The 13,199-nt window shown below is 42.1% G+C and overlaps 1 protein-coding gene across 2 annotated transcripts in view; it reads right to left on the bottom strand.

Moving 5' to 3' along the window:
- grk4 (G protein-coupled receptor kinase 4) overlaps window positions 1-11,709 on the bottom strand; it is a 44,050-nt gene extending 32,341 nt beyond the window's left edge. Inside the window, exon 1 of one of the 2 annotated variants that reach the window (XM_038714288.1) lies at window positions 11,385-11,709. In XM_038714288.1, coding sequence (XP_038570216.1) covers window positions 11,385-11,436 — 52 coding nt within the window. In that variant the 5' untranslated portion in view covers window positions 11,437-11,709. The remainder of the gene's footprint in view (window positions 1-11,384) is intronic. The other variant, XM_038714287.1, reaches the window with a different exon arrangement.
- Between the last annotated feature and the right edge of the window lie 1,490 nt (window positions 11,710-13,199).

Below are 13,199 nucleotides of genomic sequence, written 5' to 3'. Positions count from 1 at the left end.
CTTAATGCAGACAGGATGGAGCGAGTATTTATTTAACTTTGGTTCTCCCCTCCGAGAGAATGGGGCCCTCCATAAACACCGACTTCAGAGCAATTTCGCTCATTCATAGCCGAACATACAGCCAGCGCTGAGATCATCGTGCAGGATCTCAGGACAGGTCTGCGCATGTGCGGCAGTGACAAGATTCAAAAGCTGGAACATGTTGCGAAATACTGGTGCCAAATCCCGAGACACGCCGCTCGACTACGAGAATGCACATTCCTTTCCTTAAAAAGATTTATAGACAGCGGGGTCATCCCAGTCGCACCGCAGTGAAAGACGTAACATGTTACCCCGCTCTCCATTTCCCCACGTTTCCCATGTCTCACACACTCATTTAAAACAACTTAACCAAAGTCCTATTCCTAGCCTATTAGTTGATCAAATCCAACAGTCTGTTATTGCTTAAAGGGGAGCCAAAGCGCCAAGGGACATCAATGTGTAGCTTCCGATGGAGCATTTACAGCATATCACTATGTGACAAAAACAATCTGTCAATTATTTTCTCAATCAATCAATTAGTTGTTTGTTCTAGGCTATATAATGTCAGAAAATGGGCCAAAAAGGGCCAATATGATGTCCTCAAATGTCTTGCTTTGTCCACGATCCAAAAATATTCAGTTTACTATCATAGAGGAGTAAAACAAAACAGACCATATTAACATTTAAAACACTGGAATCAAAAAAATCTAACTGATTAATCTACTATCCAAATAGTTGGCGATTCATTAAATAGTTAACTACTAATGGATTATTCAATGAATTATTGCAGATGTAACCACTATCCATCACTTTGTACAGAAGGGATGGATACACTATAATAATAGCAGTGTCATTTGCTTTTTGTCTGAGGTGTACTTTGGTGTGTTTCTTCCTTTTCAAGTCTGACCGGTTTGGCATATTTAAGAAATGGGAGTATGGAAGTAAACTACATATGAAAATACACAAAGAGAGAGAGGCAGTAGGCTTAGTATTCTTTCATGCTGCTTTTGTTTGCATACCTCTGTCTGTCTGCAGTGAGCTCTGAGTGCATTAATGAATATACACTCGTGGCTCTCTCCCGTCTCTGCTCTCTCTCTCCTCCTGTGTGATTAGTTAGAGTTTTCACATGCACTTAATGCGCCTGCAGGTCAAATACAGTCCAACACCATCCCAAATATGCTCCTCTCCCTTCCTTCTCTCTCATCTCCTGTGGGAGAAGGAGCCAGACTAGAAGTCACCCAGTAGACAGCGGAAGCATCACTTCAGGTGTCCCTCCTCCCCACCATTTCAGAGTTTCTGCAGCTTCCACAAATTCAGAACTTGAGAATTTAGAACTTAAAGACAAAATTCTCGTGTGATAGATTTATGAGTCAATCGTCCATATGCCTAAACAAGCATTTCTTTCTATCGCGGAATTTATATGGAGAAACCAGTGAACTAAGACCTAGGTAAATCAGCCAAACCGATGTGTCGGCCAGTATTGCTCATTAGAGATACATCACATCAGCCACATATTGGCTGCTAAGTCACAAGAGATCGCAAGACAGAAATGCCAAATATGTGTTTTTATATGGAGTATGAAAACAGCATTGACATCACAGATTAGTTTTAACTGTTAAAGTTTCCACACATACATTAAGGGATTCTTATACATAAATGTATAATACCAAGAAATTATATGGCAAGACAGAAAGTTCACACTATGTAGTGTATTTAGCTAACTCTCTAGCAAAATGTTAAACTTTTTTTAATAAACTCTTCTTTAAATTAGTATTTGGTTGCAATGGTTTACTTCTCAATAATCCTTTTTAGGGACGTCACTAACGATTATTTTCTTTACCCAAAGATTTTCAGTTTGATTTAACATACAATTAAACAATTATCAAAATAGCTGCAGAGTAAAAAGTAGTTCTAGTCCTAATCCTTTAAGTTATTATTATTTATGCAGAAAAGGCAAAGATCCAATCTTGTCCAAAATCATCTGTTTTTCATCTTCCTGTATGATGATAAACTGAATATCTTTGTGTTTCTGGACTGTTGGTCGGACAAAACATTTTTCATAATTTACTGGCATTATATAGACAAAGATTAATCGATTAATAGAGAAAATAATTGCCAGTTACATCCTTCAATTAGTAGTTAGTTATTAATCAAAATGAAATCTACTCTGTATGCACTGAGAAAACAGTGTTATTATGTGGTACTTGAAGGACAACGAATACATGAGGTTTGCACCCAGACAGAGTTAAAAAAAATAAATAAATGATCAAATAAGGCACACTTGGAAGGGGAAACAGCTTCACTGGCAACTTCTTCTGCTGTGATTCCCAGCTCCTTCAGATGTTATCGCGCTGCTGTCTTCACCCTCCTTTTTTCTTATTTTTTTTGCATCGCCATATGGGAGAAGCCGCTCGCCCATCTGATGAACACATGTCACATGCTGACTCTCACAGCCACAAGGCCAGAATAACCAGCTCGTCTGTGACAGTGACAGATCGACCACAGCAGCAAGAAGCCAGTATTTACATCTTCACACAATGTGTTTCTTGCAGTTCGGCTACACAGTTAACAGTGTGACTTATAATGAGTACAAGAAGGTTTAGTTCCTTAAACCCTGACTTAAACAAAACAGCATGGAGGTCAAAGATCAGGATCAGTGTGCGCTCGAAAAATTTTTGAGAGTTAATGGAAAACATACTGTTAAGTAACTCAACTACATTTTGGCACCAACAGTGTTTTTCTACCTTTCAAAACACAGATAACAATGTTTACCAAGGTATTTTTGGCCAATCCAATCGTACCCTGAATATTTGGTACCAGCCCATGCCTCGTCAGATCTGACCTCCGCCCTGGAGGTGGAGGTTCGAATCAGACGGCTGTGGTACTCTCCCGAAAACATGACTTAAATATGACTTAAATGGTAGGAAATGAGAGAGGGTCACGCATAGTTTAGGCCCATTGTAATATGAGCATGCACACGCACAATGGAGCCCGGCCAAGATAAATGAAGGACCTGTTGCTTTCTCAGTCACTCTCCTATACAGTGTGTGATTGGCTGGAGTAGCCCCTGATAAGGAAAACATTAGCTGCGAGTATCTGTGTTGCCTATTCAAAGCAAATGTCCGGTGTTTGCATAAGGTAATCCGTTTGTATACCCGCACTGAAAGACACACATCAGCTGAGAGAGAGGGAAAAAAAGAGAAACATGTGAATATCAGGCAGCAGTGCTCTCTTCTAATCCTCACCTCTCTCACAGGCCCCCTTCCCTTTTCCTCCTCTCTCTGACTTCTGCCTCTCTCTCCCCTCCCCCATATAAAGTTTTCTTCTCTTGTTATGCCTTCATTAATTCTTTATGGCCAGACTTTCCTCTTCTCTCTCTTTCCCATTCTCTCTTGCCATATGGCCCTGAGAGAAGGTGTGTGTCACAGGCAAAAACTTAAACATTATTATCCAAGTAAATTCCCGGACATGACAACAAGCAAGCAAGGCAGTGAGGTCGGATGGCGGGTCTTATACGAGGTACGACATGCAGTTTTTCATATGAGCAGAAAGCACACACGCAACATATGCTCTTGCTCAGCAGCATGCTGTGGTGTTTTGCAAGACCTTTCCTTCCTCTGACCCATCTCTGTGTGTTGAAGATGTTCCGTTAAATCTAGCCGAGACGTGCTTGAAAACTGACCCTTGTTTTCCCAGTGTCTTGAGGGAGAAGGGGGGAGGGATGGATGGTCGAGGGAACATGGTGAGACTAAACTTGAGCTAGACGCGCAGAGTTCAAGTGTGTAAGAGGACAAACTGAAAAGGTTAATCATTTATATGTTATCTACAGCTGTCTCTCAGATGAAGGGCCCACTGGTTAATTTCATGGCGACACTGAAAAAGCAGGAGCACACTAAAGCAGCCCCTCCAGCACTGAGCCCTTGGGTGTGGAACACATAGCATATTTTACACCTTGAGGATTATCTTTGATAAGACAACACCTTCAAGTCATATTTGAAGGCAGGACTGGCATAAAATGTGACCAAGGGTAGTTGCCAAAATCGTGACACTAGGAAGGTTTTAAAAAGGCAAACTGATAAGGCATGGAGGGCTTTTGACATTTAATACACTTGATTCAAGACTTTGACTCTGCCAGACACTGAAAACTCTTTTTAGAGTAACAAAATCTTTATTTGACCCATAAGAACTAGTAAATACACTCAGCCGTCCACATAGTTAAAATCAGGCTGACAGCTGGGTTCTCATAGGAATAACGCCTGTTTAAGATTTAATAAGGCAGCTGGAACAGCGTCCCTATGATGTTCACAAAGTGCCCCAAAAAGTGCCTCTTCATGCTTAGTCAACTTGCCAAGAAATTGTGCTAATAAACATCCCAGTAGCCACCCAGCTAAGCGACACTTCTAGTGCCATGCATCGGAGTTGCGTACGCAACATACTGTGTCTTGTTCTCCGCACAGCCCATTTGTGGGTGTCATAACTGTAAAATGAGTCCCACATCAAGGGACAGTCACAAAGCAAAGTGTTTTATGAGCCTCAGCTGGAGGAAACACCCCAGAGTGATGACAACAAGTGTTAGTCCAGCTATGACCACAAAGCTAATAAAGCTACACTGGCTAACGTCACAGGAAAACCCTCACAAGCGGTCTGAGGGGACCTGCTAGCATGCAATTTGAAGGGTGGTGGAGAGGGGGCACAGAGCAGAAAGGGGTTAGTGACACTAACAGCAGAGGCATATCCACTTACATCTGTAATGATCTATGGGCAAAAAAAATTATAAAATAATCAAAAGCTTCCAACTTGTAAGGTGGAAATGAGTTATATAAGCAGGATTAAAGTTTCATCTGTTTGTCAGAGGAATGTGAGCACTGGACTGTCCACATTCCTTCCTTTTTATAAAGAGCGGAGGAATGATGAAAGAAACACACACAAAGATCTGGTGAAATTTGATTCCAGGAAGAAAAGTAAGGAATGAAATGCCCTTTATGTCCAGTCACATTTGAATATGAAAATATGTGCAGAAATGTGATATGTTGTGAACATATGTTCGTGTCCCTGTTGCATACACATTTGTATTTAAGAGTAACACTCAGCCTGCACAACTTAATCCTGTTCTTCTCTGCCCTTTGGATATTTTCATAGCTTCCTGGCACCAACATCTTTCTCTACAAATGCTTGAATCTTAGGAACCGACAGTGACAGCCATATAATGAAGGTTCAACAGTTAATTCCACTGAATGGCTGGCTAGTTTTCTCAAGTCACTGTTAAAATTTTGAATTCATCCAACAATGCTTTTCAGGCAGCTGTGTAGCTAGTTTTGCATAGTGCATGTTCCTTATTCCTGAATGCAGAAAACATTAAGCCACACTTAACTGCAGATCTTTTTTAAAAACTATGTCTTCAGGTTTTGGTGACAGCGCTTCACATTTGCAATTTTACAAACTATGAGCAGAAACCAGGTTTTTAACGTCAACAGACCAGAATGCATTGCAGAACATGTTGTGCAGCATTTCCCCTAGGATGGATTTATAGCAGCGGAGGTGAAGCAAAATTTCTGTCTGAATATAAAACCCCGACACAGCATGTCTCAGCAGTATTGCTCTTGTGTCCATGAGCATGTGATGCACATCAGAATAGTTTAAAACTTCAGTGTTCATGAAGTGAAGATTTTACGTTTTCCAATGACAAATATGTAATTTCACATCACATTGGGCCATTACTTTCACCATGTCTGTAAACAGCAAAAGATCAGTCTACTGGGGAAGAACTACAAACTTTAGATTTGGGGAAAAGTTATTTGGTTGGTTATGATGCTCTCCACAGTGATTTAACATTTATTGCACAGCATTTTTTGGACATCACCCCCTAAAACCCTGTTAATGACCTCAGAATCGTTAGATACGGTTGTTCATGTTTGCCTTTTGTGTGCAACATGAGAAACCTCCTCCCTTTTGACGTGCATTTTTTTTGCACAACGTCTCATTAGCTTAAAAGGACTAGTTTGCATCACTAATTTGTCACCACCGTCCTTTCTTTTCCTAACAACCACTTTTTCATCTGAAAAATTATTGAACCAGTCTGTACAGGACAGAGCTGCAGGCTACACCAGTTTACTCTCAGATTGTAACTGATGAACACTGGACAAGTAGGCAGTAATAAAATACAGCTACCAGTTACTTTCTATTGAGCTAATGTAAAGTTACATAGCAGCCAAAGGAGGCAACCTGCTGTTGAAGCTTTGCTGCTCAGCTCAGTCTGAAGGGGGGATGTTAGCTAACTTAGCGCTAACAGGCTTCACTTTTTCAGGTGAGGAAACAACTAACTTTTCTTGGTCTTGAGAAGCCGACACACTGTAACCAACACCGTACATTTACTGCCAGATAATTTTCCTCCGCTCACGTTCACCTTCACTTTCTGCCGCTCGGACAATCAAATACTCGCTACGCACCTCCTGATTCCTTACAGGAGTTATGCTATTATAACAGCATCTGTCACGTAGATGTTTTGTATAGAACGATGAGAGGAAAGCTAGCCAAGCATTGAGTGTTGCCGTGCTCCCACAGTGTGTCTGGAGATGTCCCATAAAAACGACAACACCCACATCTTCTCGCCTATGTGGTACATCTTCACTCAAAACAAAGCAGTGTCCAACACAGTGGGTGCTACCTAGGGCTGCACGATATGGTAAACAAATAACATTGCGATCATTTTTGACAGATGATTTATGATATGCAATCAATAGAGATGATCATTTTTGCATCACAATTTTCATTGTCACTGAAAAAACTATTAAAGCCGCGATGATGCAACATCTGTTGGGGTCTGTACCAAACAAACATGTTTTCTTACATCTGGAGAACAACATTTGTAGGCCGGGGCACCTCCACAGCACTACAGTACTTCATTATAATGCTGTTCTGTCCAAGCAGGAAGCTTCCGGTCAGAGACCTGAAGCGAACACGGAAGTCCCTTCAACCTGCATTCTATTGAACGCCCAGCAGGGGGCGACTCTTATGGTTGCAAAGAGAAGTCTGGTTCCATTTGAAATAATGGTAAAATGACTTCTCACCAATATTACCTCAGAAAGTGAATTATGGTCCAATTTATAGAAAAATAGACCATAAAGCTGAGAATGCTTCAGGGAGGTTACCATGGCGACCTGTCAATCAGGATAGAGAGACTCGTACCCACGGCACTGTGTAAATTTAACCAGCGCCATTGAAACAGCTTATTAAGAGTTGGCTGTTCACTTTCTCTGGTGAGTACATTTAGTTTTAAGCCTGTTGTTCACGAGGCAAAATTTTAATCCCGGTTAAAATAACAGTTAACATGAATTACAGTTGCACCTAGCTAAGCAAGCTAGCTAGCTCCTACACAGCCGTTAGCTCCACCGTCTTCTCCAAATATGGTCACATCCAGTGCTGCTGGTTGCAAAAACTCAACATGGCGGCGCCCTATTAGCCAAAATCGAGGCTTCAAAACGGCAGTACACAAACCAACAGGTGACGTCACGATGACTACGTCCATTTCTAATATGCAGTCTATGGTTCTGTCACATTTGACCTTTTTATCTTCTGCGATTTTGGATTTTGCACTTGACCATGTGTGATTTTGCTGATATTTCGATTACCAGTGTAGCCGTAGTGCTAACGCTTTAATAGTTTGACATTATCTTTCAGGAGATCATATAATATAGACATGTTGCACATAAGCCCCAATGTCACATTGAAAAATATAATTTAAGTATCAATTTATATAACATAGCTGTCATCTGTTGAGCCTGATCAGAAGGAGAAACTGCAGTTTCACAAAATAACTCCTGTAATGTGTGGACGGCTGTTATTTAACAACGCCAGACCATACAGGGGTGGAGTAAAATATGTTCCAGTGGCTATCCAGCGCAGCTTTATTTTCTAATTGAGATAATGTACAGTGTATTTTCATCTACAAGTAACATATCAGCTTGCATAAACAATTGTTTGTTTTATATTGTTTTATATAAGCCATCATTTTATGTGAAATGGCTCAAAAGTACCCTCCAATTTGGCTATTAAAGAGCTCTGACAAATATGTGAAATTGAGGCTGGATATTTTTCAGCTGAAGAGTAAACATAATTTTTCTCAGCAGACTTCACACTACCATCTGCTCCGCTATGATAGGGTGCTCTGCCAACTCAGGTGCTGCAAAGTATTGTAAACAGTGGAGTCTGCAGGACAAACTATGATAACACTGTTTCTAAAGTGCTTTAACTGCACTATAACTTACAAGTTTTCTGTGAATATCTGCCAATATCAGCCAAAATACTGAGTGCACCAAAACAGTCTCTGATAAAACAATATTAGCCGCCAACACAGAGCCTCCAAAATATAAGTAAGAATCCAAAATGTATGGGTAAATATTAAATATGGGTACTATGTGAAAAGGGTTTAGACCGTCACTAACTGATGAGACACTTCTGATGTTCCACTGTGTGAAACCATGTGGAATCATGTTGAAAATAACTCTCTAATACTTGGCTGAACTTTCACATCCAGATAAACTGCAGGCTGCATCTATGCCAAAAGTGATGCACTTGGTATTCTCACAAACACCATTTCCAAAATATTCTAATATCAGGGGAGCTATAGCAATTACTTCCTCTGACTATAGAAGACTTTCACGTCATGCAGCTGTCTCCTCCTGCAGTCTGAGCGGTTCTTTCCACATTTCATAGGAAATATATGTACATCTTTCAGAGAATCAGGGGCTGGGGAGTGGCAGGAGCAGTGTCATCTCTACAACACCAAACCACTTCCCTTGACGTGTTATTTCAACTGTGGCATACTGGACACACCCTGTCAAAAGACTTTTCACTGTGGCCACCCAGTTTCACACCAACAGGTGTGTAAAAGTTGAAGTCAAACGTTATGGGCACCTTGTGACTAGACTTTTCTAGGCACCAACAGCCATGTAGGAGGACCTTCTTACTCAAGAGTTAATTCAGGGGTGGAGATGGACAATCAAACAAGCAACATATGATCGTTTATGCACCATGCAACCTTATTAGTATGCTGGGAAATTGTTTGTCATTTCCCATCCCCACAGCAAGGTCAGGGAGTCACACAACTGATTTAATGTCTTGCTCAAGGACACATCAGCAGGGCAAACTCTTGCTGACTCAGCAGCTTGAACCCAAGCTCATGCAGCTGAGTCGCAACCGGCCTCCCTGCACCCTTCTGCTGCAGGCAGAGGCTTTGATGCCTGGTAGTATGAAGGTGATCAAAGAGAGACACTTGAATAAAAATAAATAAATAAAAAATTAAGGCTGCTGACTGCGGAGCTTTTCTCTGTCTGGATTTGTGTGTTTAAAGGTGGGATTTCGCTCCACAGCTTGTGACACTGCCGGTGTTGACGGCTGTCACCGTGACATGCTGAAACCCTTCGACAGCTGCAAACACCCACCTCTGGAAAGGCCTATTAAAATCAAATTAGTCTCCTGTGCACCATAGGGGGATAAATTGGGAACCATTAGCTGTTTTAATCTGAGTGCTAATTAACACCGTGAATGGTATAGCAGGGACAAATATAAAAAACAACTGACTATATACTCAACATATTTGACCAGCAGAGGACGGTTGGACAGTCCAACACCAACTATATCAAAAATCCTTATAAGATTGCAAGTACTAATTGTTTTCTTTATTGATCAATCTATTGACTATATTTTCAATTGTTTAATTGTATACAATGCAGAAAAACGTGAAAAGTTATGAGAACAAATAACTGGTTGGTAGTTTAACTTTAATAACGACTAAAAGTATTAGTTTAATACTTATTTATATATTTTTTTAAATGACAATATACATTTTCTGTTAAATGACCAACTAATGAACAAATGTTTCAGCACACATCTTAACACTGAAGCCAACTTTGGCCACATACTGAGACATACCAGTTGCCTTCCACTCTCTGCACATCCCCTTGCACTTATCACGCATATTTAGTTGCCTCTGGTGATAGAAGACTGAGGACACTGACACGCCTGCTAATCCAGTCAGTGTACAATAACCTCGCGGGGTAACGCTCATGACAATGCCAAGCACCATTTAACAGCAGGTAAAGGAAAGACTGGGGCCTCTTCAGGAGCAGCTGCTGCTATGAAATGGATTCACTGCTGCTGTGGATAATCCATTTCGCAGCAGTGTTGGCGTTTGAGTCTTGAACTGAAACGCAGTCCGAAATATAATGCAAACCATACGCTGGGAAGGCCTCTGCATACGCACACTGAATCGCGACCCCCGGGCCATGTACAAGCAACTTTGCAGTCGAATAAAACCGATCAACTTGCACACCATCCTCTTAGGCCGTAGACCCTTCTGCTGGTGCCCAGTCCGACTGGAAGAGAGAGGGGAGGGGGGGCAGAAGTGAAAACCGTTGAGCAGTAATAACACCTTTTTAACCCTCCTCTGGCAGCTGATACAGTGTTGTACACCCACACTGCGCCCACTCGCTGGCTACAAAGTAGCCTCTCTGCTCTGCCATCTCCTGGAAAACAGATGGATCCGCGCCTCTTTTCCACCTCCAGGTGAGCTGCTGCGGGATCACCGGCCCACTGAGCAGCGTGCACACATAGCGCCTGGGCCGCTGGGGCAAGTTACGTGGTGGGCCTTCTTCTAGTCTCCCACTGCATCGAAACCCTCCACTGTAATATCATTCCTTGCTCTCAGTGGCCCCTAAACTAACAGCCAAGCGGCAATGCTGTGGCATATTTCTGCGTCAAATAATACCATGCGTTCACTTTGCATTCCTGATTGGGCTTTTATCACACCGAAACCTGCAGGTTGTAAGAGGCAGAGGCACAGAGCCCCGCTTGGCATATATATCTTTGGTCCCCACTCAATACCATGTAATGTGAATACCATTGAAAACCTATCATGTCATCGCATATTGTATATCTAACATCTACAGACCGGTTGGTGCTTGTGTGAGAATATCCTGCTCGACAGCCTTACCGCTGCCATCTAAACGCGATGCTGCAAACACTCCCTGCGTTGTTCATCTCCAGCCTGCTGGGCCTTAGCCTGCGTTAACCTGTCCGCTACATATGTGTGTTGTTAGTGGACAAACAGATGATTTCAACGGAATATGTTCGGCGTTTGCCTGGAGACAAAGCGCTGCGCAGGGATGGGGGGGGGGGGGGCAGAGAAAGCATATATCCTTAAGAGGACAGCCGAAAGCTCAGGCTCGTCCATGGCCATGACGTTGAGGTAGTGTGTGTGTGTGTGTGTGTGTGTGTGTGTGTGTGTGTGTGTGTGTGTGTGTGTGTGTGTGTGTGTGTAGGGGGTACATTTAAATTTCTTCTTAAAGCCATTCAGTGATGCTTACCTTCCCTCGCCTTCAGGAGAACCGTGTTGGCCACGATATTTTCAATCTCCATTGTCAAAATGTGAATCCCGAGCAGTCGCGATACATTTCACTCAGCGGAAAAAGACGGGGTTTTCTGATCAAACGTGCCGACGACTATGAGGCTGCTGCACGCGCGCAGGGCGAACGCGGCACTGGCGCATAGTAGGTGTTTAATAGTGGTCGTCGTTCCTCTCCATTGCAAGGCGTTTTATCAAAGCCTACCAACGGAGCTGTATGATTACGACGGGGCTTGTTAGCATTCACAGCCTGCCTCTCTGCCTGCCTTCCTTCCTGTTTCGGCTCCCTCCTCCTCCTCTTCTTCTTCCTCCTCCTCCTTCTCCTCCTCCTCTTCCTCCTCGCCCCTCCTCTGCACAACGTACCAGCGAGAGTAGGAGGGATCAATTTACAACCAGCGCAACCACACACATGTTCACACACAAGTACATTCATACATACGTGCATGCAATTTCCTAGGCTTTAGTCTCCTGAAATTATGGATGGTTGAGACATTTATTGTGTGGCAGTTTTGGATTAAAACGTGCTTATGTGTGTGGTTTCCTACAAGTTTCCCCTCAGGCATAATATTCTCCTCAACCACATGAGCGAGAGCCTCCTGGAAACATCTAGGAAAGAGAGATGTTTCTTTTTATCCAAACATGAATGAACATAGGCCTACTATAAGTCAACTTTCCTCTCCATGATTTCCTGCAATGCACGCTGTTTCACGCGCTGCTGGTTTAATGTATTGTTAGGAAACATGAATGCCATTGGTCACAGAAACCCGATACAGACCTCTTATTGTGTGAGCAATGGTATGAGGGTTTTAAGTTGTTTATAATGCCGGGTTGTACAGGCTGGAGAAAAGAGATAAGACGCTGGTTTTCACTGTGACCCAGCATCATCTGGCCTTTCTAATCTGAACCCATGACGCTTTGACAAGAGCTGTGTGTCTGCAAAAAAGAGTGGAGACAAGTCTTAAAATGGTGTGGAAGTTGGAACTTTATGTTTTTGAAAAGGTTTAGAGATTCAGAAATGTGATAATGAAGACTAAACAATAGCTTAAATAGCATTTTCACTTTTCATTTTGATACTAGGATCTAAAGGAGGCCTGAGAGTCTCTATGGACTGGGGAATTGAGCCAAGTCAAAGGTCAAATGTCACCAACTTTCATCTTCACATCCTCCCTGATTTTATTAACACACAATGTGTCAAGTTATTGGATCAGTCAAAATATGTTCTATTTTTTTCCCCATGTTTTGATGTTGGACATGTGTTTTAAAAGGCAGGAAGAGCAAATCTAAATTTAATTTACAAAGTGTTCTTTGTAAACTGGTGTGTGTGTGCTCAGGCATGAAATCAGTAACCGTTGGTAGTTTGACATTAATCAGTGATATAGGTGAGGTGAGGTGCCTACGCAGGGCCCAAAGGATACTAAAGGACAGTACCCACCCTAGCCGAAGCCTCTTCACCCTGCTGCCTTCTAGGAAGAGATATAGAAGTTTCAGCTGCTGCACCACCAAACCTCAGAGCAGTTTTCTCCCCAGGCTATCAGACTCTCAAACTCTAATTCATCCATAATTTCTGTTACAATTTTTATAATTGCTTCTGTATTAATGTATATTGTATATTGCCTGCTATGTAGCAGAAGGGAGTTACAAAACTCAATTTCACTATAACATGTTATAATGTGACAAATTAATCTACCTATCTACTATTAATTATTACATGGGATGAACAAGTAGACCTGATCTCAGATTAGGGATTCAATTGTTGTCACAGGTGTGGATCTGAGGA

The sequence above is a fragment of the Micropterus salmoides genome, unplaced genomic scaffold, assembly GCF_014851395.1.
Source record: "Micropterus salmoides isolate LMB-PRFRI ecotype aquatic unplaced genomic scaffold, ASM1485139v1 Ms_hic_scaffold_12, whole genome shotgun sequence".
In the NCBI taxonomy this organism is placed as follows: domain Eukaryota; kingdom Metazoa; phylum Chordata; class Actinopteri; order Centrarchiformes; family Centrarchidae; genus Micropterus; species Micropterus salmoides.
The sequence above is the reverse complement of the archived record's forward strand: the minus strand, read 5'-3'. Positions and strand labels throughout refer to the sequence as shown.